At 50.7% G+C, this 22219-nt stretch overlaps 1 protein-coding gene and 1 long non-coding RNA gene across 2 annotated transcripts in view; both read right to left on the reverse strand.

The window, feature by feature from the left end:
- LOC140218723 (uncharacterized) overlaps positions 1–10533 on the reverse strand; it is an 86491-nt gene extending 75958 nt beyond the window's left edge. Inside the window, exon 1 of the long non-coding RNA XR_011894893.1 lies at positions 10327–10533. This is a non-coding gene — a long non-coding RNA (uncharacterized lncRNA). The remainder of the gene's footprint in view (positions 1–10326) is intronic.
- A 3884-nt stretch (positions 10534–14417) lies between these two features.
- Positions 14418–14798, reverse strand: LOC126521515 (uncharacterized). Its single transcript, XM_050170223.1, has one exon. It carries the CDS (start codon positions 14796–14798, stop codon positions 14418–14420), a length of 381 nt encoding a protein of 126 aa, XP_050026180.1.
- Between the last annotated feature and the right edge of the window lie 7421 nt (positions 14799–22219).

The following is a 22219-nucleotide window of genomic DNA, read 5'->3' on the forward strand; positions in this document are numbered from 1 at the left end:
AGCAGCGACCGACTGATACCGCTGGATGCCGCTGACGCCGCTAGAGAGTCAAGATAACGTGACTGCATAGAACACCGTCGCCGCCATGCAGGAAGAGGAGGAAAGGGTCCCCCCCCCCCTGTTCTTGTGTGGCGGATAGGGTGCTCTTCAGTTGCCGACGCGCCGGTTATTTCACGTAGGCCCCGGCACGTCGACGAATACGTGACCACCTTCCCACGGCTAGACCTACTTCTTAGCGCTGCGGAAGCGAGGGTATCATATTGTTTGTGTCGGCATCGGCGGCGTTGTCCCTGAAACCAACTCCGCAGCTGGGGTTGACTCACTGTCGGCGTCAGCGGCATCAGTCAGTCGCTGCTATCTCTTCCCTCCTCCCTTTATCGTGTTGTCCGCTTGCTGCGCGCGCTTCTGCCCCCATCGTTTGCCGCTGGGTGTACACGCCGCCCCCCTCCCCCCTCTTCCTGCGAGTCTCCGGTTGTCAAAGCGCCGGCTCGAACTTAATTCCTTTCTTCGCTCCTCCTCCAATGCAACCCCTGTGCGGTGGCAATCAGAGAGCCAGATCGGTGGCGGCGGATCTGTATATGTGCACCACCCGAGCCGAAATTGCCGCTGCCGTTCGCCCTGTGCGGTGGCAATCAGAGAGCCAGATCGGTGGCGGATTGACATAAAGACAAACAGCAATTTCCTAACACTTATGCGGGAGAACATCCCGTTCCTCTCGCTCGTAACGCGTCCCACGGCTGTGACAACCTCGCGAGGCACTTGTATAGATCTCGTCTTTGAGAATCAAGCATTGGTGTACCAAGTCGAACATATATCAGTCTATTTCTCCGACCACAAAGCTTCCTTCATGACTGTCAAGAACTGTTAGTGGAGTCTTTGTTAAAGGAATACGTGTGAAAAATAAAAAAAAAATTCTGTGATAGCGCATACATGTGTTGCTCGATTTCTTTGCCTCAATCTATCGAAAAGGTGAAACAGCTTATTTGCTGCGCTCAAATTTCGCATTAGGAAGTAACGTAATCGTCGGTAATTTTTTCTAAGGCAATCAGTTTGAAGTTTGAATGTCAATATAGTAGCGAACGTGCGCCGCCGTAAGGTTTCTGGACCGCAGAAACGATGCATGACGCAATAGTGCAGATTTAACGCGCCGCCGGCATAGAGACAATGCCCTATGCCGAGGGAAGGAAGACAACGAAGGTGAAGAGCTAGACTGCTCCTCACGGAGCCGTGCTGGTGGCGGCAGTGCCATCGTGGAGAAATCTTGGGCGGTGATCTTGACGTCTATGGCACGATTCTTCTTTTTTTTTTCGCGTCAGTTTTACTTTCAGAAAGAAATAATACCTTAAATGCAGTGTCATTGTTTGTTGTCTCGTGGGTTTAAATATTCGTTTAAATTATCAAGTGCACTTAGGTATTCCTACGCGGATAAATGCGAAAGCATTGCGACGTCTCTCCGTTGACGCCTCGGCCTCATTCGCGATCTTGCGTTGACTTTCAGAGGATGCGGGCGCAGCTACTGACTGAGAAGTGAAACGCTAGTGGCGAACGCTGTGCGCGAAGGCGAGATTTCTGGTTCTTTTTCTTTCCACCGCACGGCCGGCACTGCCCCTGCCGCGGATGGATGGATGCTGTGAGCGTCCCCTTGGGAACGCGGCGGTGGGTTGCGCCACCGAGGTCTTGTTATTATTTCGCCTAATGTCAAACCTATCTTTTAAAGAACTGAAAGAAAGCCCGAAGAATTCCAATCACTAAACTTTCTGACCCCCTATTTGGAACTTTGTTCTTGTACGCCTCCGTTATGTGTTGTCTCCCAACTTTTCTCCCACTAAACTTCCAATCACCTCTTAATGATCTCTATTGCGGACATGTTTACTTTCCCCTGCTCTTGCTGAACCCAGGGCTTCAAGCGGGCCAAAGAAGCCCAAATCAACCGCTGGGCAAATACCTTCACATTCTTATAAAATACGCTCCATCGTTTCCCTAGCTTTACCGCAGCAAGCACATGCATCTTCTTCCTTGTTCTACCTCGCTTGATAAGCGAGCGTTCTAAAGCATCCTGATCCCGCTTCGAAAAGTAAAGAACTTCCCTTTAAGTTATCATAATTTTTTTTACAGCGCAGCTCTTTAGCACCCGTTTCCACGTTTCATGTCGGCCTCGCCGTCGTGCCTCGTCGTAACCAAGGTCATCATCCGCGTGCTGCTCTAGCTGCGCGCGCTCCTAATGTCATCCCTCGCACGTGGCGCCAGTCTTGCTCTCCCCTTGTCCTCCAAAGCCGCATCACGTGTTCTCGCCTATCCTCTCGCCCCCTTCCTCCTCACAGCGTCGTCGCGGTGACTCGCCGCTACCGTCCACTCCGCCCTCACCGTCCCTTCTCCCGCTGTCGCGGCAGTGCCACGGTGCCGGGTCCGGGCGCTCCTTGCCGTTGTCTACGCGTCGCTGGCTGTACGGCTCTCAATTGTGTCTCTCGCTTCCCCGTTTGCAGGGCGCGTTTCTCAGGGGCATTTGTCGCCTCTGGCAGTGCTTGCGCCTGGCTGTCCTCCCACCTCCACGCTTGCCCAATACCTCCCCTTACCTGGCGCAGTGCCGTTGCAGTGACTCGAAAGACAGGGATAGCCTTTCGTCCCCTTACTTCTACTTTCCAGCCCAACCTTGTGTGGCCACGTTGAGGCCTGTATGTGAGTGAATGAGTGTGTGACCTCTACTCAATACTCATGTTCTCCACCCGCTTCCTCATTTCACCTCAGAAGAAACATTAAAAAATAATTGCTAATCACCCCCCCCCCTCTCCGCGGCGATGACCCACTAAAGTATGGCGCGATGGCACATCGCCGGATCGCCGGCTCGATAGCGGCGGATCGCGGTATGTGCTGCCCAATCCGAAATGCCGAGCCACCTCCGTTCGGCACTGCGTGTTCTGTATGCGGTTGGTTGTTGTTGAATTAACGCAGCAGCTGCGCTCAAAGGTCGCATTACCAATAAACGTAATCGTCGACAAATTTTCTTTCTTTCATAATTTCGTTCTTTCCTCTTGCGTAGTTACTCATGGCAAGTTTTTTTCTCCATTACCGCCACCCATGAGATTATCTCAGCCTCTCTGACTTTCCGCTTGATGTTCTTTGTTGCCATGTTGCTCACCATACAGGTCGCATACTTGCTGGTAAGCTTCCCAATTCTTTTCCTTCACTGTGAATCAATGTTTTTCTTGTGCAAGTATATGTACACTCTGCCAGCCCATTTACTTTCCTCCACATTCCGCAGTCGTTCTTCATAATCAATTTTACTCTGAGCTTCCCTCACTTCAAAACTTCTCCAACTCATATCACCCTGCACCGTTTCATTTGTAGTCTTCCCGCGAACGCCCAATGCGAGGCCTCCCACTGACCTCTGGTTGCCATCGAGTCCTGATTGTACCCCTAAGTTCAAGCACACAACCGCATGTCCAAATGGAAGCCCTGGAACCATTGCACAGTTGAAATTTGTCAGCACCACTTTCTTTTGCCATGTGGTTCTCTTTCATGCTTTTTTTTTCTAAAACCACCTCATCATTGCGTTGGAATGATTCAGCTCTTATTTTTCGCACGTAATTTAACGCCGCCTCCTCTTCCAGTTTGTTCCAATTTTCGTCTAGGATACGTTGTTGTAGTGTTCCAAACTTTTTGCCTAATAAGTTTATGTGGTTCCAAAATATTCTAGGTGCGGCTTCCTTTTCTCACTTGTATCTGACAAACAACGTTCACTTTCACCTTTTATTGTAGTTTGAACAATAGATCTTTTCCCCCGGTGTGCTTCCCGTTTTCTGTCTATTTCAACATGCGGCAACTGCGCTTTCATTTGTTTTTCTTTTTTTTTTTTGCCGCCCTCTGCTGTCGTGATGGTTTCTGTCGTTCATCTATGGCTCTCCGCACCTCCCTATTCCACCAGTTTTTCGGTTTCCTTTTTCCTTTCCAACAAACGTGGTGTCTCTCTTTCCTTGGTTTTCTCGTCATTACATTGAAAAGCTCACTATATTCATAGACCTTGCATGGCCATTTGCCAAGTTCTTTGACGACTCAGCGTTTAAATTTGGACTGGCCATTCCTCGCTCCTTGCTTTTCTTTTCCAACTACATATTGACACGTGTACTTATCTTTACCGGGCGACTACGTTTCGCCGCCTAACAAATGTTATCGCACAGCGCGGGACGCGCCTGCATGTATCTGAAGTTTCAGGAAAGTTATCGATGCTTCTATCCGCTGTCTGTTGTCGCCGAACCTTACGTTACCTGATTTCATCGCCTGACGCGAATGGTGTAGAACTTTGTGGAAGGCACGCGGGTCCCGGCGATTAGTCTGGAACGTTCGACGACTGCTGTATAAAAGCCGACGCGCTTGAACCGCTGATGAGATTTTCGACGATCGCCGACTCTGTTCGCCGCTATCGTTGTGCTTTAAGCTTAGCCTGTCTTTGTTGGCACAGGTTCGCCCAATAAAAGCTATTTTTGTCTTTCACAGTATTGATACTGTGTTCTTTAACGTCACTACCACGTGACAATATCCAATTTTCAAAATGAGACGCTTATGGTCACTCCCTGTGTTGCTATAGCATTCCTCGCCAATAACAATTTTTCACAACTTATCATAAATACCTTCTGTAATCAGCCAGTAAGCAATGGCCGATTGCCTATTTCCAACTTCCCATGCGGTCTGCCCGTGACATTTAGGCACTGTATTTACGATAAAGATGCTACGTTGCTCACGGAGATATAGCATTAACTTCTAGTTGTGGTCAGTACAACCGCCTAGATCCTGTATCTGGGCATTCATATCACCTAATAGGATAATTTCGGCAACATTCCCGGAACCCTTAATATCCGCACTTAGGCATTCTACTAACTGATGTTTCTGCGCTTTGCGATTTTTTCCCGTGCATAAATACGTTACGCCCAGCCAAGTTTCTTTTCGACTCATCCTGCCTGCCAACCAAACATGTTCTGTTACGTTTGGCGTCTAGCACCCCGTGCGAAAAGGACTCTCGCCCACCATGCCTCATCGAAACGAAGTGTGACTTCCTAATTCGCCATGGTTGTCTCGAGTGTATGCCGATCTGACGGAAGCCCCGCAGTGTTTACAGGCCCCTTTCGTGTGTTTGCGACTTTAGAGGCACCCCCTCCTCGAACTGTCAAGTTCTGCAGCAGAACTTCCGCGTACCAGTAACGCGTGAAAGAGAAGGGTTCAGCTGTCTACTATTCCCAGGACCACGGACTGCCGCCTGCAGAGGCGCGCAGGCGAATACGTCAACTGGGAGAATGGATAAGTCGCCCTTCCGCAACTAGACGCCCTTTCCGCGAACCAACCTAGCCTAAAAGAAAGGAAAAAGCGTCTACATTTCCAGACCTGCGGCTTGGTATATCCGGAGGCGGGACGCTCATTCTTTGCTGTAGGCTTGGTATCTACGGTGGCGGGACGCCCTTTCCGCGAAACGACGTCGCCTAGAAGAAAGGAAAAAACGTCTACGGACCTGCGGCTTGGCATATACGGAGGCGCAATGGCGAATAAGTCATGAGCCGGAGGCACAGCAACGACTGCGCCCGGTAGACCAAAGGAACCCCTACAACGTTTAAACAGGGATTTCACAGATAGTTTACTTCTTTTCTCTTTTCCACCTTTTTGTGCTATGAAGGTTCCTAGACTAAGGAGCCTTCCCACCTCAGCGTGGTACCAGGCCTCGCTCGGGACTGCTTCGAACTGTTCCGACACTGTTTCATTCCAACAATAAACGTATCTTTCCCTAGCTGCTATTGACAGCGATGCTAGTCTGAGGATCGTGTGGAGGACGGACGGACGGACGGACGGACAGATGGATGGATGGATGGATGGATGGATGGATGGATGGATGGATGGATGGATGGATGGATGGATGGATGGATGGATGGACGGACGGACGGACGGACGGACGGACGGACGGACGGACGGATGGATGGATGGATGGATGGATGGACGGACGGACGGACGGACGGACGGACGGACGGACGGACGGACGGACGGACGGACGGATATGAGCGTCCCCTTTGGAACGGGGTGGTGGGTTGCGCCACCAAGCTCTTGCTATGTACTGCCTAATGCCCTACCTAGGTTAAAAAAAAATAAAGAAAAAACCAATATGAACTCCCACAACCAAATTTTCTGACCACCTATTGCGAACTTTGCTTTTGTACGTCTCCGTTTTCTGTCGTTTTCCTACTTTTCTTCCACCAATCTTCCAATCGCCTCTTACTGATCTCTATTGCGGACATGTTTACTTTTCCTCTGCTCTCGCTGAAACTAAGGGCTTTAAGGAGGCCAGTGGTGCCTAAATCGACCGCTGGGCAGAAGTCTTCACCTTCTAATAAAACATGCTCCATCGTTTCCCTAGCTTCACCGCAGCATGCACATGCTTCTTCTTCCTTCTTATATCTCGCTTTATAGGTGCGTGTTCTAAGGCATCCCGATCTCGCTTCGAAAAGTAATGAGCTTCCCTTTGAGTTATCATAAATTATTTCTTTTCTGATTTCGTTTTTTCTCTTAAGTAGTTACTCATGGCAGGTTTCTTTTTCATTGCCGCCACCCATGAGATTAATTCAGCCTCTCTGACTTTCCGCTTGACCTTCTTTGTTGCTGTGTTGCCCACCCTACAGGCCCCATACTTGCTGGTAAGCTTTCTAGTTCTTTTCCTCCACTGTGAATCAATCTTTTTCCTGTACAGATACCTAAAGACTCTCCCAGCCTATTTACTTTCTTCCATATTCCTCAGGCGTTCTTCATACTCAATTTTACTGCGAGCTTCCCTCACTTCAAGACTAGTCCAGCCCATATCGCCCTGCACAGCTTCATTTGTAGTCTTCCCGTGAGCGACCAATGCGAGGCGACCCACTGACCTTTGGTTCCCGTCGAGTCCTGATTGTACCCCTGATTTAAAGCAAACAGCCACATTTCCAAAAGTAAGTCCTGGAACCATTACACCTTTCCACATACCTCGAAGGACCTCGTACCTATTGTATCCCCATAGCGATCTGCGGAGGTGCGCGCAGGTGAGCGCCATCTGGTGGTTCTTCAAGGAACCCAGCTCCAACGCGCCTCCCGTTGGCCGACTGTGACTACGTGAATTTTTCTACCATCTCCAGGGACGCCTCCGGATTTTCCGCTTTATGAGCCATATGATGATTTCGCATTGTTAAACTCTATATACAATTTGTATCTAAGAACGGGGTGTAAGCAAGGAAATGCACACACACACACACACAGGTTTACATGCACACACGAACACGCACACATATGTCCGCACGCATGTATGCTGTAACACGAACAAACACATCCGCACACGTGTCATTCACACACAAATGCATACGCGCACGCACGCACACTAACACGCGCACGCACGTGCACTCATGCACACGCACTGCGCACATGCTTAACATGCTAACGCAAATACGGAGGCGCACGCGCGCGCCCGCATACGAGGATGCACACGCACGTTCAAGGTGTGCCAACGCAACTCCCTCACTGCTGCCCCTGCAGAACCTGCGCGTGCAAACAGACTGAACGATACCCCCATGACCGTTCCAACTGCAGCTGTAATAAACCACTTTACAGATTAAATTTGGCACTTCTTCAAGTGAATGCCCGCTATGTCGGGAGGGTGCAAAAGGATTTTCTCCTGTCGTGTGAATTCACCGCCAATCCATGCCCAAAACACTGCTCTAACGCACCACAAATGATCCGCCTAAGTGCTGATAAGCGCATATGTTATCACAAGGGAGCACCCTCTCGACGCTGTAAATTGAAACTTGACACTCGGCGGTATTTTGAAATATGATTTCCTTAAATATGCGCCCGTTCAGTTACGCTTGCGCATTGACAGCAAGTTCCACAGAATGGCGAAGGGGCAATGTCCAGAATTCCTGGACACGAGCAGAATGTGAGCATCAAAAATTAATTGAAGATATGCAGTGAACAAGATGCCGAGTTTTGGAAACATTTGGACGTACGTCATGCAATTTGAATATAATGTGATATTCCGCACAGGACAGCAATCATATGTGGTCAGGTGTTAGCCCAAGTAATAAACTTGTGTGCTGCTGTCAAATGCCTCCTGCAAAAGACACCTCAGAAATAGGCCATCTTTTGCGACTCTAAGGCAGCACTTCAGAGTCTGCATATTACTCTATATCACAGGACTCATGAACAGCTGACATGTGAAATAAGAGAAGGCAACCATCAACGTATCGCTAAAGGGCACGAAATGCTACCTGGGCATACCGGCATTGCTGGTAATGACCTCGCCGACGAAGCCGCCAAGGCTGCCCATCTGGAACCCCGATGAGTTCCAATCCCTTTATCCAGAACTGACGCTGCAAGAACGCTTCATATCGTGGCTAAAGCTACGACACACGAATACTGGTCTTTTCTCAACCTCCCGAAGTGTCATCTTCATAGACTTGCTTCATCTCTAATGCTACTAGTTCCGTAAAAAAATTCCTGCTCAGAGGCGAGCGTATTGTGCTGCCTCTGGCTCGGGGTGGCATTTACGAAGGCCTACGTACTCGTTCCGCGTTAGAATGGGGGATACACCCACGTGAGACTCTTGTGGAACTATAGAAACGATTGAACATATCCTATGTCTCTGTCCCCAGTACGAAGTGGAGCGTGAAGCTCTCCGGACAGCGTTGAACCGGCTGGACTCTAAATAATTTTCGGAAATAAAGAGCCTTGAACCATGGCCGTAGGCGTCGATGGCGCAGAAAGCCACGAAAGAGTTGTTGAAATGCCTCAAGTTGACAGGTCTTGGCGGCCGTGGGTAGACTCGGTTCGAACCTTTAAATGTGCGCGAAGCTGTGCTCTCTCTATGACCTCTCTTCATCCCTATACCCCTTCTTCCAGTAAAGAGTAGCAAACCGTACGTGCGTCTGGTTAACCTCCCTGCCTTTCCTCTCTTCTGTCTATCTCTCTCTCTGTGCTCCTTTCAATTATGGATATAGTTAGTCATTAAAGAGCTTAGGAATTCGGAAGCGCATATTTTGAGCGCCATAATTTGTCCGTATTTTCTCCGCCAGGTACTCCGTAAATGCTTCAGCTTTCATTCTAGCTGCAGTCATTCGACGGTGCACAAGGAAATGCACACAGTCGAGCTTTTCACCTTAGCACTGGAAAGGTTCTGGAAACGCTTGGACCCTCCTTTCCTCTAGGGCATCCGTTACATAAGCCTTCCGCAAGATTTGGTAAATTTTTTCACCATTCCTGCCCAATTTCACAAAAAGATTGACATTGATATTTTTTTCGTCTGTTCGTCGATCTTTATTCTGACAAAGACTGAAAATGGGTGACCAAAAATGTGCACACGTGAAATTCTGCCTTGCACAACGCATGTACAGCTCTTACTAGAGGTGAACCGGGTCCTTTCGTGTGTATACACTCTAAGGACAGTCTACACCCTTTGACGTGTACCATTGTCCCACAATTATAATCGTCATATACCTTGCCTGCGCTGCGTTTCCTCTCTTGACAACTGTGTGTTCGCTACTTTCCTGACGAGAACGCATTGTCGCGCTGATAACGTCCATGCCGTTCGTGACCTGAAATTACTGGGCTGCGCAGCTTTAAAGAAAGAAAACGCGAGCAAGGTAGATGGCGATTACCGCTCAGTGACAGAGAGAGAGAGAAGAGAGCGGCGCTGCTACGCACACTGTTTGCTGACTAACTGTATTTACATTTGGGACAGACCTCGTGGGCCGACGTTTGCTCGAGTTCGTGGGCTTGCGTCAAATGCGTGCTGCAGTAACATGACGTTTAGAATGGCCCAGCTTGCTCCCTTTTCTCCATTTTCGTGTGTGTGTGTGAATGTCAACATGAAAGCTATTCATTGCAAATGGTCGGTCAGCTTCTTGCTCATCCACTCTTTTTGGCAATGAGAAACATCAGACCAGTTGTTTGCTGATGCATTGAACGAAAAACAGGGATACAGAGAGGGAACAAGAAGAGTTCCGTTAACAGGAATTAAACTTTCGGCCATCCTGCTTAGCTGAACAACTCCATAATCACTCAGCCGTCGCGCTTAAATGCTAAAACGATTTTGGCATGTCAAGGGGTTCCGATCAAAGTTACCCATTAGACTGTCGCTATTTAATTCCCTTTATTTTGGCTCGCATTGTACTAGTGATGTCGTTTTCTCAACATGAGCAAATGCAACACAATACTGCAATTATATCTAAGAACTTTTTAGATAAATTTGCGCCCATGGCTGTAACACAGCAACGAAATTTCTTGTGCAGTTACAATTGAAGCGGTACATAATTAAAAAGAAAGAATATTTACGCGTTAACAGCGTCGTCAGAAGAAGACATGAAAATATGGTGATAGCTACGCATTGAAAGAAGTTGACGACTTAATACTGGACGAAAAATAGAGTCACGGATATTCGTGGACAGGCGACGATGATGTCGACAAGGGACTAACAAGACCACTGTGGAGCCTAAGGTGGCGTCGGACACGCGTGCACGGACGCACGCACTCTGCCGCAACGCAGGCATAAGAAACACTGATCACTCCATTCAAGTAGGCTTTGTGCAGTCACCGAATAGTAGATGGGGCCTCGTATGATTTATTCATGGCGCCCAGAACGGAGCACCGCCTTCCGATATCGCGCACTTGCCCCGACTTTCTTGCCGCTACACGGCTCCCCTGGGAACAGAGAGACCGGCAGACGGCCGCCCACTTTCGAGTCAAATGCGAAGCAGCAGGGGGCTTCCAGCGCGCCTTCGCATCCGGGCGGCGGCTCTACGATCCCGCGGGATTTCCCCTTCCGCGTGCACGCCCTCAAGCGAGTGAGCTGCGGGCGTTGCGTGAACCGGATGCAGACCTGGGAAATGACTGCACTTGTCACGCCTCAGCGCTGTGCGCAACTGGAACACTGCGGCGTACTCCCCGTGACGGATTGAGCGAGTCGTTGAGCCTATAGAGCGGCTTCAGTTGCAAGATGTATCTAAGGTATTTAACTACTCAATTTTGTTTAAAACATGATTCAATAATTATTGGATGCATATATATAGTTGGTCATGTTTGCTTGCGCATATAGCATATAATGTGTCGCAGAATAAAGAAGCCGTGTTTATCTATATACTGCCTGTTTTATTTTATAGGAACGCTTAAAGGGACACAATAAATTTAAGAAACGCTGAATTTCAATTTAGACGAATAAACTCTTCCTTTCGAAACTTTTTGTTAATTTCACTATAGCAAGTTGATTTTTAGAAGCCAAAATGAAAGTTGTGTGACGATACGGATTGCAGAGCATTGTTTCTGACTTTGGCCGCTCGGTAAGTGTTTTCCAAGACGTCAAAGTTTGGTCTTTGCGAATGCGAAAGAAATGCGAGTAGGGTACGCAGTCTATACCCGTGACGTCACGGCGAGGTAGTGCAGGAACTGCAAGGCGCCATCCGTCTTTCGGTCACGTGGCTTTGCACTCTGCAAGGGCTATGCAGATCGTAAGGTTCTTCGTCATAGAATTCCCTTTGACGGCTTCGCGAAAAGAGGCGTCATATATTCCATCGTGTTGGACACCTGGTGTGGTGATGAAGTGTGCACAAGTAAACGTGGCACCAGGGTGCGTTCTCTGCTGCAAACTTCAGTTCTTACTCGTTGTGTTCTGCAAATACTTGTCATAATAACTGTACTGTCATACGATTGAACACGTGGTTTTGTCGTGTACGACCCGAAACCTCTCGTATTTGTTGTTTATCTGACTCACGAGGTTCCGGGAAAACAATCCACTGAAGGGTTGGCTGTCCCAAACACCAAAAATGAACAGTGACCACGGAATGTAGAAAACCAAAATTGAAAAAAGAAACAAACGTTGAAAGGAAACAAAAAATAGCGGAGGAATAGAGCATGACTTTTTTTATTATTATTAGAACGCCCTAAAGAGCTTCTTTAATTTTTCCTCGATTTTACCGAACGTGGCAGTATAGGAACGCTGGCATGATATACGGCATCGGAGCCAGGTGTGGAAAGAGACGACGATGAACGTGCGAGCACGGCCACGAGCCATTGCCGATGATGATAGTTTTGGCTCACCCAACTTTTTTGACGGATACGGAAAACGGACGGCACACTAGCCATAAACAGCTTCGCTGTAAAAAATCAACAGACTTGAGTGGGCTTTTTCGACTGTGAATAGACAACAGAAGGCTGTTGCAGTGGACGCCAGCTTCTTCTCAAGCTTCTGCGAGTTTTAAAATGACCGAGTGTTCTAGTGGGCTGAAAGAAACTTAATGACATTGAGAGAGAAAAAAAATTTTGTTGCCATGTTGGGTGGCGTTGCGAAAAATTCTTCAGTCCAGAGCCTCGCTTGCGGCATTCTTCAGTGAGTGAGTGAGTGAGTGAGTGAGTGAGTGAGTGAGTGAGTGAGTGAGTGAGTGAGTGAGTGAGTGAGTGAGTGAGTGAGTGAGTGAGTGAGTGAGTGAGTGAGTGAGTGAGTGAGTGAGTGAGCGAGCGAGCGAGCGAGCGAGTGAGTGAGTAAGTGAGTGAGTGAAGAAACTTTGTTATGAATGCCTGCAGAACGGTTAGCCTTCCCCTGTTAGGGAGGCGTCACCGTGACGCGGCCATTACGTCTTCGCGGCGTGTGGCGCCTCTGCTTCGTCCCCGGCCGCACTACTCCCTTTGGTCGACCGCGCCTACCCCTCTTTTGGGGTGGCAGCCTCCCTCCGGTTTCGCTCGGTTGTTGCCTTTCGAGGGCCGCCGAGATCTGCTGGACGGCCTGGACTTGGACATCTTAGTCATAGCACCTCGTTGCAGCCTCGAGCCGCGGCAGGATCGTTGTTATCGTTGTAGCTTCGTGCGGATTCTTAGCACAGTCCCAAAGGATGTGAGCTGCAGTAGCTGTTTCCCTTTGGCACACACAACACAGGTCACTTACATAAACACTTGGACACACGTGCCTCATCAGCACCGGGGTGAATAACGACCCCGTTTGAAACTGTCGATGTAGAATCCCTTCCTTACGGGTCAAGCCCGGATGAGGTGGTGGCATAGTCCTTCGCTCTAGTCTGTACCACTTCACAATTTTGTTGTAGGAAGTCATTTTGTCCTTGGTTTCCCACCACCACGACGGGTCAACCGCAGTAGCAGCGGCACGGTTGGTTAGTCCTCGCGTCATCGCGTTCGCCGTCTCGTTGTGGTTTGCGTTGCCGCGATCCGACACATCACTGCCCATGTGGGCCGGAAACCACTTTATCACGACACACCGATTTTCAGCGAGACCGACCGCACGCAACACACGCGCGGCTTCACCACACACACTTGCTTTGGCGTAATTTTTCACTGCCGTCCTAGAATCACAGAGCACAGTCGTGCACTCGGGGTCGGCGATGGCCAGGACAATGGCCACCTCCTCGGCTGAATGCGCCCCTCGAGTCCGCACACTCGCCGCTGTTCTCGTTGCACCGGTCGATGCCCCGACGACTGCAGCGGCGAATGCCTTTCTGTCATGTTGATACTCTGCCGCGTCCACAAACACGGCACCCCTGTCTTTGGCATGGAGATCAATGAGCGCCTTGACCCTCGCCGCCCGCCGCTCTTTGTGGAACTCAGGGTTCATGTTTCTTGGCACCGGACATACCCGTAGCCGTCTGCTAATTGCGCCCGCTACAGGCACTTCTGTATTTTCGGGTCCCCTTCCTTTGGCCCCAGGCATAGGTCACGCAGCACTTGTCTGCCCATTCTTGTTTCCGATAGCCGCGTTAGCTGAGCGGTCCTCTGCGCCTCGGCGATTTCCTCCAGGGAATTATGCGCTCCCAGGGCCAGGAACTTGTCGGCGCTTGTGCAGACGAGAAGTCCGAGTGCATCCTTGTACGCTTTGCGTATGAGCGCATTGATCTCATTTCGCGCGCACTGCCTCCAGTTGAGGAAAGCAGCAACGTATGTAATGTGGCTTATAGCGAAGGATTCCACTAGCCGGGTGAGGCTTTCTTCCTTCATGCCTGCTGTTCTGTGTTCCACCCTCTTGATGAGGCGGATGGCCGTAATGACTTTGGCCGCGAGACGGTTGACCGTCTCGCCATTGACTCGTTTGCGCTCAATCAGCATCCCCAGCACTCGAATCTTCTCGACAACCAGGATTGCGTGACCGCCGCTCGTCTTGATCTTTATTGTCTCTTGCACTCTCGCAGGTTCGTTGCCTTTCGTCTTTCTAGCTGCTCTTTTCGGAGGAATCACCAACAGCTCAGACTTGCATGGGGAGCAGACGAGCCCAGACACGCCCAGCTGCTCCTCGATAGCGTCAACCGTCTTTTGCAATGTACTCTCGATGTATCCGTCGCTTCCTCCTGGGACCCAGAGCGTTATGTCGTCGGCATAGATAGTGTGTCGGATCCGCGCGACTCGGGAGAGGCGCTCGGCCACCCCTATCATTACAAGGTTGAAAAGTAATGGCGAGATGACCAAGCCCTGGGGGTCCCGACACTGCCGAGCTCCTTCTTTTGGAGCCGCAGGTCACCGGCGATGATTTCGGTAGTCCGCTCCGTCAAAAAATTGTGGATGTACGCATATGTTATCTTGCCCGTGTTTCGCCGTGACACCTGGGCCAGGATCGCAGAGTGTCTCACTTTGTCAAAAGTGCTCTGCAGGTCCAAACCCAAGATGGCTCGCTTGTCTTTTGTGTTGGTAGTGTCATCGAGGATTTCATTTTTCAGTTGTATCATGGCGTCCTGAGTTCCGAACTTGTTTCGGAACCCGATGACGGTGTTTGGGCTGAGCCCCGAATCTTCCAGGTACCTCTGCCACCTGTTCATGAGTACGTGCTCCAACGCTTTGCCCACACAGCGCCTAAGCGAGATCGGCCGGAGGTTCTCAATGTTGGGTGGCTTGCCCGGCTAGGGAATCAAGGTGGTCTTGGCTGCTTTCCACTGGCGGGTTAGTGACCCGGCTCGCCAGCAAGTGTTGAAGTATGCCGTGAGGTTCTCGATGGCAGCTTCGTTGAGATTTTTTAGCGCTCTGTTCGTAACGCGGTCGGGCCCAGCGGCCGAGTTGCTGTTGATATCGTGCAGGGCAACCCTTACTTCCCATACTTCAATGTCTCGATCTAGCCACGCGTTTGCTTCGCCTAGCTAGTCCGGGTGCGTTTCTGTGGCAGTAACCGGCAGGTACTTGTCGTTGACGCATTTCTTCACTTCTTCCCCGTGCTCGGCCAGCGCCCTGTGGATGATCTTGGCCAGGTTGTGGTGCTGGTGAGACTTGGTCGTGGTCGCATCCAAAAGATGCCTCAGCATACTCCACGTCTTGCTGTAGTGCATCTGGCCGTCCGCAGCGTTACAAACCTCATTCCATTGCTGAGTGCATAGCACTCTGCTGTGGGATTCGATCTCGCGGTTGAGTTCGGCGACCTTCTTGCGTAGCTTTCTGTTTGTCCGCTGCGTCTTGCACCTTGACAGGATGGACTGCTTGGCTGCGATGAGGTGGGCCAGGCGGCTGTCGACCCTGTGGGCACGATCGTCCATCTCGACTTCCTTGGTGGCCTTTTCTACCTTGTTTACAATCTCGGTGGACCACTCCTCAATGTCTGCAATTTCGGTCTGCTCCTCGGTAACAATCCTCGAAACGCGTCCCAATCAGTAAAGCTATGTTTCCGAAAGCGTCTGCCGACTTCGTCGTTACCACCGAGCGGGACAGCGACCTCCACAATGTAATGGTCACTGCCCAATTCGTGGCCCATGTTTCGCCATTCAAAGTCCGCCATACCGCCGCCGTTACCTCTGACGAAAGTGAAATCGGGCGTTGTGTCTCGGATGACCAAGTTGCCGATTCTTGTAGGGTATGCTGGGTCGGTGGTTAGATTTAGTCCCAAGTCGGTAACATCTTGCATTAAGTCCCTGCCCTTTGCCAATGTTTTGGGGTAACCCCAGGTTTGATTCGGCGCGTTAAAGTCCCCGCATATTACCAGCCTGTTGTCGTGCCCCGCGACATTGCACGCTTTGTGTAACAGTGCTTTGAATTTCTGCTTTCCGTGTGACGGGCTACTGTACACGTTTATCACAAAAGTGCTTTCCTTCTGCTTTTTCCTGGTAACCAACTCTACCATGGTGTGCTCGATTGTGCTTTTGCTCAACAACTCGTGCTCGACATACGTGATGCCTTTTCTCAACAAGGTGCAAACTGCCCTGCCGTTACTGCCGGCCGCGGCCCGGAGGCTTGGCGGGCTGGCGTGGGACCGGTAACCTGAGAGCTTGACTTCCTCAATGAGGATCTCTTGCAACATGATGATATCTGGCTTTCTTGATACTTGCTCTAAGTGTTGCTGACGTACAGCCTTTTTCCCAGCAAAACCGTTGCAATTCCAATGCCAGACCAGGAGGTCTTTCATTGTTGTTGTGGTTGCGGTGGTTGAAGTCCTATCCATGCTTGCTGAAAGTTAGCCATTTGCGTCACCAAATTCTCTACTGTCGTAGTTAATTGCTGGCATGTCTGTTCAATTGCTATGAAACGGTCGGTGATTGTCTTGGTGAATGTCGTGCGAATATACTCTTCAAAGTGGTTGAGCCTATCTTCAAGGTTGTCTACCCTCTCGCTGAGTCTTCGCTCTTTAAGATTTTCAATTGCTCTTCTCTTGGGTGCCGGACCCGCCGCGGTCGCATTCTCTGTCCTCGGGTTCACCGCTACTTCTGGTTCATCCTCGGTCATTGCCATCTGCTGTGGCGGTGGCGATAACTGCTGTGCCTGCTGCTGCTGTAGCTGAACCGTCATCATTCTCTTGATCTATGCCGCCACCGCCGCCGCTGCCGCCGCCGCTGCCGCCGCTGCTGCTGCTTCTGCTGCCGCTGCCACCGCTGCTGCCGCTACCGCTGCTGCCTCTACTGCCGCCGCTTCTGCTGCCGCTGCCGCTGCTGTCGCTGCCGCTGCCGCTGCTGCCACTGCCGCTGCCGCCGCTGCCGCTGCCGCTGTTGCCGCTGCCGCTGCCGCTGTTGCCGCTGCCGCTGCCGCTGCTGCTGCTGCTGCCGCCGCCGCCGCCGCCGCCGCCGCCGCCGCCGCCACCGCCGCCGCCGCCGCCACCGCCGCCGCCGCCGCCGCTGCTGCTGCTGCTGCTGCTGCCATAGAGTTTCCTACAAAATTACTAGAGGGAACTCTGGCGCTGTAGTAGTTGTCCTACCATGGGAATGATTGGAAGTACATGGATTTGTCTGATCTTCGTGCTTGTGGATTCAGACGTTCTTGTGGCTTTGTATATTACGCTATATAAATATTATTGTCGTATATTTCGGCACAACCTATATTCTTCGAAGTGCAGAAGACACCGGGAACGCGTACAGTTTCTATTAATTGCAACGATTGAGCTTGTCCAGGTGGCCAAATCGAAACGCGCCAAGCGTCTCAAGGCACTGGCATGCCCGCGATAAATTCATAAGGGCGTTTCATTCGCTTGTCGATACGTGCGTCCATGGCTTAATGGTTTCAATATCAGGCTTCTGTGCTAGAGTCCCTGTGTTCGAATCCTGCCGTCGGGCAATTTTAATGATGTTTATTTATTTATTCATTCCGCATTATACTGTTGAAAATAACGAGTTAACAAAGTCACAATGCCGTTTGCAGCCAAAAGGACGAAGTTTAGGCAAATCCATGTACTTCCCATAATTCCCATGCTGGGACAACCGCTCCCATTGCAGCTCCCGTAGACACTAGCGCCAGAGTTCCCTCTAGTAATTCTTGTAGGAAACTCTATGGCTGCTGCTGCCGCCGCTGCTGCTGCCGCTGCTGCCACCGCTGCCACCGCTGCCGCCGCCGCCGCCGCCGCCGCGGCCAGGCGACTCTGTCCTTGGATTGGGCTCGGCGGTGGCGGCTCATGCTTCTGTTTCGAATTTCGCTGTCGTTCCCGCGCGAGCGTGACTCATGGCGACCAGCTGTGCCGCTCGCTCCTGCTGACATCAGCAACGGTGGAAACTCCAGGTGCTAGTTGTTGCTGTACGCGCTGTTCCGCCATCTTGCGCTCCCACTTCCTTTTCGTTACTACGTAGGGAGTTTTGTATTTGTTCTTGCATTCTGCATCGGCTGTTGGGTGTTGTCCCCCACATAGCTTGCATTTAGGGTTCAACACTGATAAACGCCGCGAGGTACCGGTGGTCGTCGGCGCTGGCTGCTTCTGTCAGCCTGCTGGCACGGGGCTTAGGGGAATGGCGGCAGGCCGGAGAGATGGGGTTGGTCCACAGGACGAGAGGATATGGGATGTGTTCGGGTCCTCTCCACAGTATCGGCAGGGTGGGAGGGAGGATCCTGAAAGAGGCCGCGGAGGAGGTGCATTCGCATTGTTGTAGGGAGTGTTTCTGTTTGGGCCGGACGAATCAGTACACCCTGTTCACGGGTTAGCAGTTTACTAAGCTTAGGGAACTTGCACCTTGCCTCTTGACAAGGCCGCAGAAGAAGGGGAGCCCATCTTTCCGTCTAGACTGGTCGCGTAATGCAGGGTGTCTGGTTCAAAGTCTCGCACGCAAGCTGATTAGTCCTTTCATTTCCCGGCAGCCCATCATGACCAGGAATCCAGATGATTTCCAAAGGTCCCTGAATGTTCTCTTGAGTAAGTGTCGAAATGTGGACCGGAGATCGTTGGGCAACAATTTCCTGTAAGCCACCATGTAATCGGTAAATATGATTATTGGGTAGGCTGAGTTACTAGGGGGCATGTGTTTGATCGCGACTGCGATGGCTGTCAGCTCCACTAAGGTCGTATCCGTCTCTGGGCTCCGTATGTACAGTTTGGACGTCGTTACTCACGACTGCTATAGCGGAGCTATAGGAGTTGTGTACGAAATCCCCCTGGAGTGCACGTGACAAGTCCTACATAGGGCAGACAGGACGGTGCCTGAGTGATCGAGCCAGGGAACGTGAACAAAAGTTAACGAAAGGTGAATTGGTGCACTTGCCTGTGCACTGCAATGCCTGTCGCTGTGCACCTCTCTTTAAGGACATACAGATTCTGGGGAGAAGCCAGGACCAGACTGCACGCGAACTGATGGAGGCATATCATATAAAAAAAAGAAAGGCCAAGACTGTGTTAGTGACACTCCTGTTATGTTGTTTCGATCGGAAATAGTTTTTTTTTTTATAACTGGTTGCCCCGCGAGGCTGATGAGTGTTCTTGTTTGCTGCGTTCTACGCATGTTTTGTCTGTATATGCCCACGGGCTGCTGTGAATAAACCAGTTGAAAGTTACCGCTCGTGTTGTTTATGTGTTCTCTTCCGCCTGTCCCCGTCTTTATTTGCGGTCAATATGATATGCAGTAAATACCAACAAGGCCAAACTGAAGTTCTTTCGCGGAGCCCCGGGCAGCAACGCTAGCATCAGCGTAGAAGTAGATGTCGTCAGGGTGTCTTACCGTGTACCTCTGTGAGTAGACAACTCGCTGGCGTCGCCTCTCCTGCCTCGTTCTGGATTCATGTGGCGTGGCAGTGGAGCGACGGTTAGGAATTCGCGCTGTTTCAGGGGTAGTGGGCGAGTGTCCAAATAAGTACAGCTTCTGGATGATGAACGATGCTATGGAGGATGTGCGTGCCATGCCACGCGCACTGCAAACGCAGTTCTTGGCAACGACGATGAATACTGACTAGTTCCGCCACCACCACCGTGAGTTTAGTGCTGGCACTAAATGGAATGTCGATGGCCAGCCTTTCGCCTTCCGGCCGGATGAGTGCATCAAGGCGATTGAGATCTTGCTGACGGAGATTGGTATAGGGCAAGTGAAAGCGCAGGCGCGACATAATTAGCGCGTTTCTTAGTTGAAGCATATCTGCCTCCTTCACTCTGTTGGCTCGGTTGGAGGCCCTACGCATCATGTGCAGCACCTGTTCTCCTTGCCTGAGCAGGTGCTCCACCGACGCAGCGGGACCTCCATTTTTCTGGATATGGAGACTGAGCATCTTAATACATTTTGTTTGGGAAATCGGCACGCCTTCGTTTACCATTTGTATGGTGTGCGATCGCCATCTTTTGTGATGAATCAGCCATAACTCTGATTTTTCCGGCGCGCATCTAAGGCCAATAGTTCGAGCAGCCTCATGCAGCATGTTTATAGCCTGTTGGAGAATTTTTTGGACGTGTTCTGGTGAACCCGTTTTGATCCAGATGGTGATATCGTCTACGTAGATCGCATATTTGATGTCAAGGATGTCTCGTAGCGTTCTATGGACTACGCACACGGCAAGATTAAAAAGAGTGGGCGAAATCACTGAACCCTGCGGGATACATATCTGCGGATGGGATACCGATGTGAGTGTTGTGAGGTGATGTCGCCTACTCGTAGCGTGTACGTGCGACTCCGTAAGAAGTTCCCGATATAGTTATAAAGCTTAATTCCGCAGCCAGTAGCTTCGAGCTCTTGCAGCATAGCATTGTGGTTAACATAGTCAAAAGCTTTCTTGTGGGCGACAGTGACGTTGAGGATTGCGCGACCTAGTCTGCGGTATTTTTTTTTTTTTGGCAAGGTCAATTACTATAAACTGATTGCCTAACTTTTTATTATTCGCTTTAGCAAGAAACTGACAATATGACACGTGTAGATCACATTTGAAAGTAGTGTGTTCGAAGTATTTGCAACTAAGTGCCATTGACGGAGCTTCTTGCACTTGCTTTTAAAGAAACACGAAATACAAAAGCAACTCCGTAATAGCGCCACTATTTCAGCGCCCACAGACGACCTAACAGGAAACGACACCCGCTTGTCTCTGCAGCGCTGTCCGAGACGGGCTCGGCGTTCGCGGTGGCCGCAAGGAAGGCGACTTTTGACGCGTCATGAAGTGCAGTCGGGCACCGGCCTCGGCAGGAAGAGCCTGGCACGCATGGAGCCTTTTTGCAAGCAAAAACGCACTTTGCGTAACATGTGCATGGCCGTGACGCCCACTTGCACCGTCATGGGCGCACCATCATGCTGGAACCATGCGTCCCGAAGACTTTTCAGGGGAAGGTCACTGCCGAAACTGTCCACTGGACCATTCAAAATTCTGTCGAGGTATCGCTGTCCGTTGAGTGAGTGGTCGTAGAAGACGGGACCAAAAACCCTGCCAACGAAAATCCCGCACCAAACGTTACATGACCACTGGCACTGGTCGTGGGATTGTGCCAATCAGTGCCTGTTCTTCTCGCTTCAATAATGGGTGTTATGGAGATTTACCTGTGCGTTTCTGGAAAAGCTTGCTTCGCCCCTCCACAGGACCTTATTCGGAACCCTGCCTCATCGTCGCACTTAATCACAGCCCAGTTGCTCAAGTCCAGTCAGCTTTGGAAGACATTCTCCTCTAACTTCTGCTGAAGTTGAAGATGATAGGGTAGAAGCTTCGTCTTATTCATGATCCTATAGGCAGTTGATTTTGACACCTGTAAGTCAGCACTTACGTTACGAAGGCTAGCGCGAGGGTCCGCAGCCATGAATGCCAGGATGTCTGGTAAGTCTGCATTATAGTGGATGCAATTCATCACTCTCCGCAGCCGCAAGACTGGTATTAATTTGAGAACTTTCTCCTACTGCCACCCGCCACTCCCAAGGCAAGCACAATATTTGCCCTTTGCTCGTTTGTAAATCGCATTCTTCTCGTCTTGAAAAGACAAAATGTGAACAGATCCTGTTCTGTCAATAAGCCCCTTTGTTGTTTGCATACCCTTTTGTGAGACTCACTCGCGTGCCACGCCTCGATCGGACGCACGACGCGAGCGGTGGTGATGAATGTGCGTCGCGCTTCGATGTGACGTGGTATAAACGTATCATTCACTCTACTTGTGGAATCAAGCCCGAACACACAAAACAACAAAAGAAATTTACCGACGATTACGATACTCCTTAATGCGAGTTTTGCGCGCTGCTGTTTAAGTGTTGTGAATTCGCGATATACGGTGGCAAATAATTTAATTCTTAGCGACAGGGTCCTCTCGGCGGCGGCGCTGTGCCTCTGCTTGGGCAGCTCGTTTAGCAGCAGCGGCAGCTAGACGAAGTATTTCCGGTGGTTTTGTAGCTCGTTGTTCAGACAGAAAGCGTGAACATGGGGAACGCGTGGCTCGCGTGGAGCGCATTCTCTAGCGGCGGCGGCGCAGGCGAGGTAGCGCATGCGCAATGGGCCCGAAGCCCACGCCAGCGCTTTGTTTCCATATATGGCATCGGTGGACGCGCTCGCCCCATCCTGGTCGCCGCGTGAAACACTTATTGTGCGGTACGCCGCTTTCCTCCTCACCATTCCGCCA

Source organism: Dermacentor andersoni, chromosome 6 (assembly GCF_023375885.2).
Source record: "Dermacentor andersoni chromosome 6, qqDerAnde1_hic_scaffold, whole genome shotgun sequence".
Lineage (NCBI taxonomy): Eukaryota > Metazoa > Arthropoda > Arachnida > Ixodida > Ixodidae > Dermacentor > Dermacentor andersoni.

Excerpts from the sequence above, each read along its gene's own strand:
- LOC126521515 (XM_050170223.1), bottom strand. The coding sequence starts at position 14,798 with ATGAACAGGTGGCAGAGGTACCTGGAAGATTCGGGGCTCAGCCCAAAC.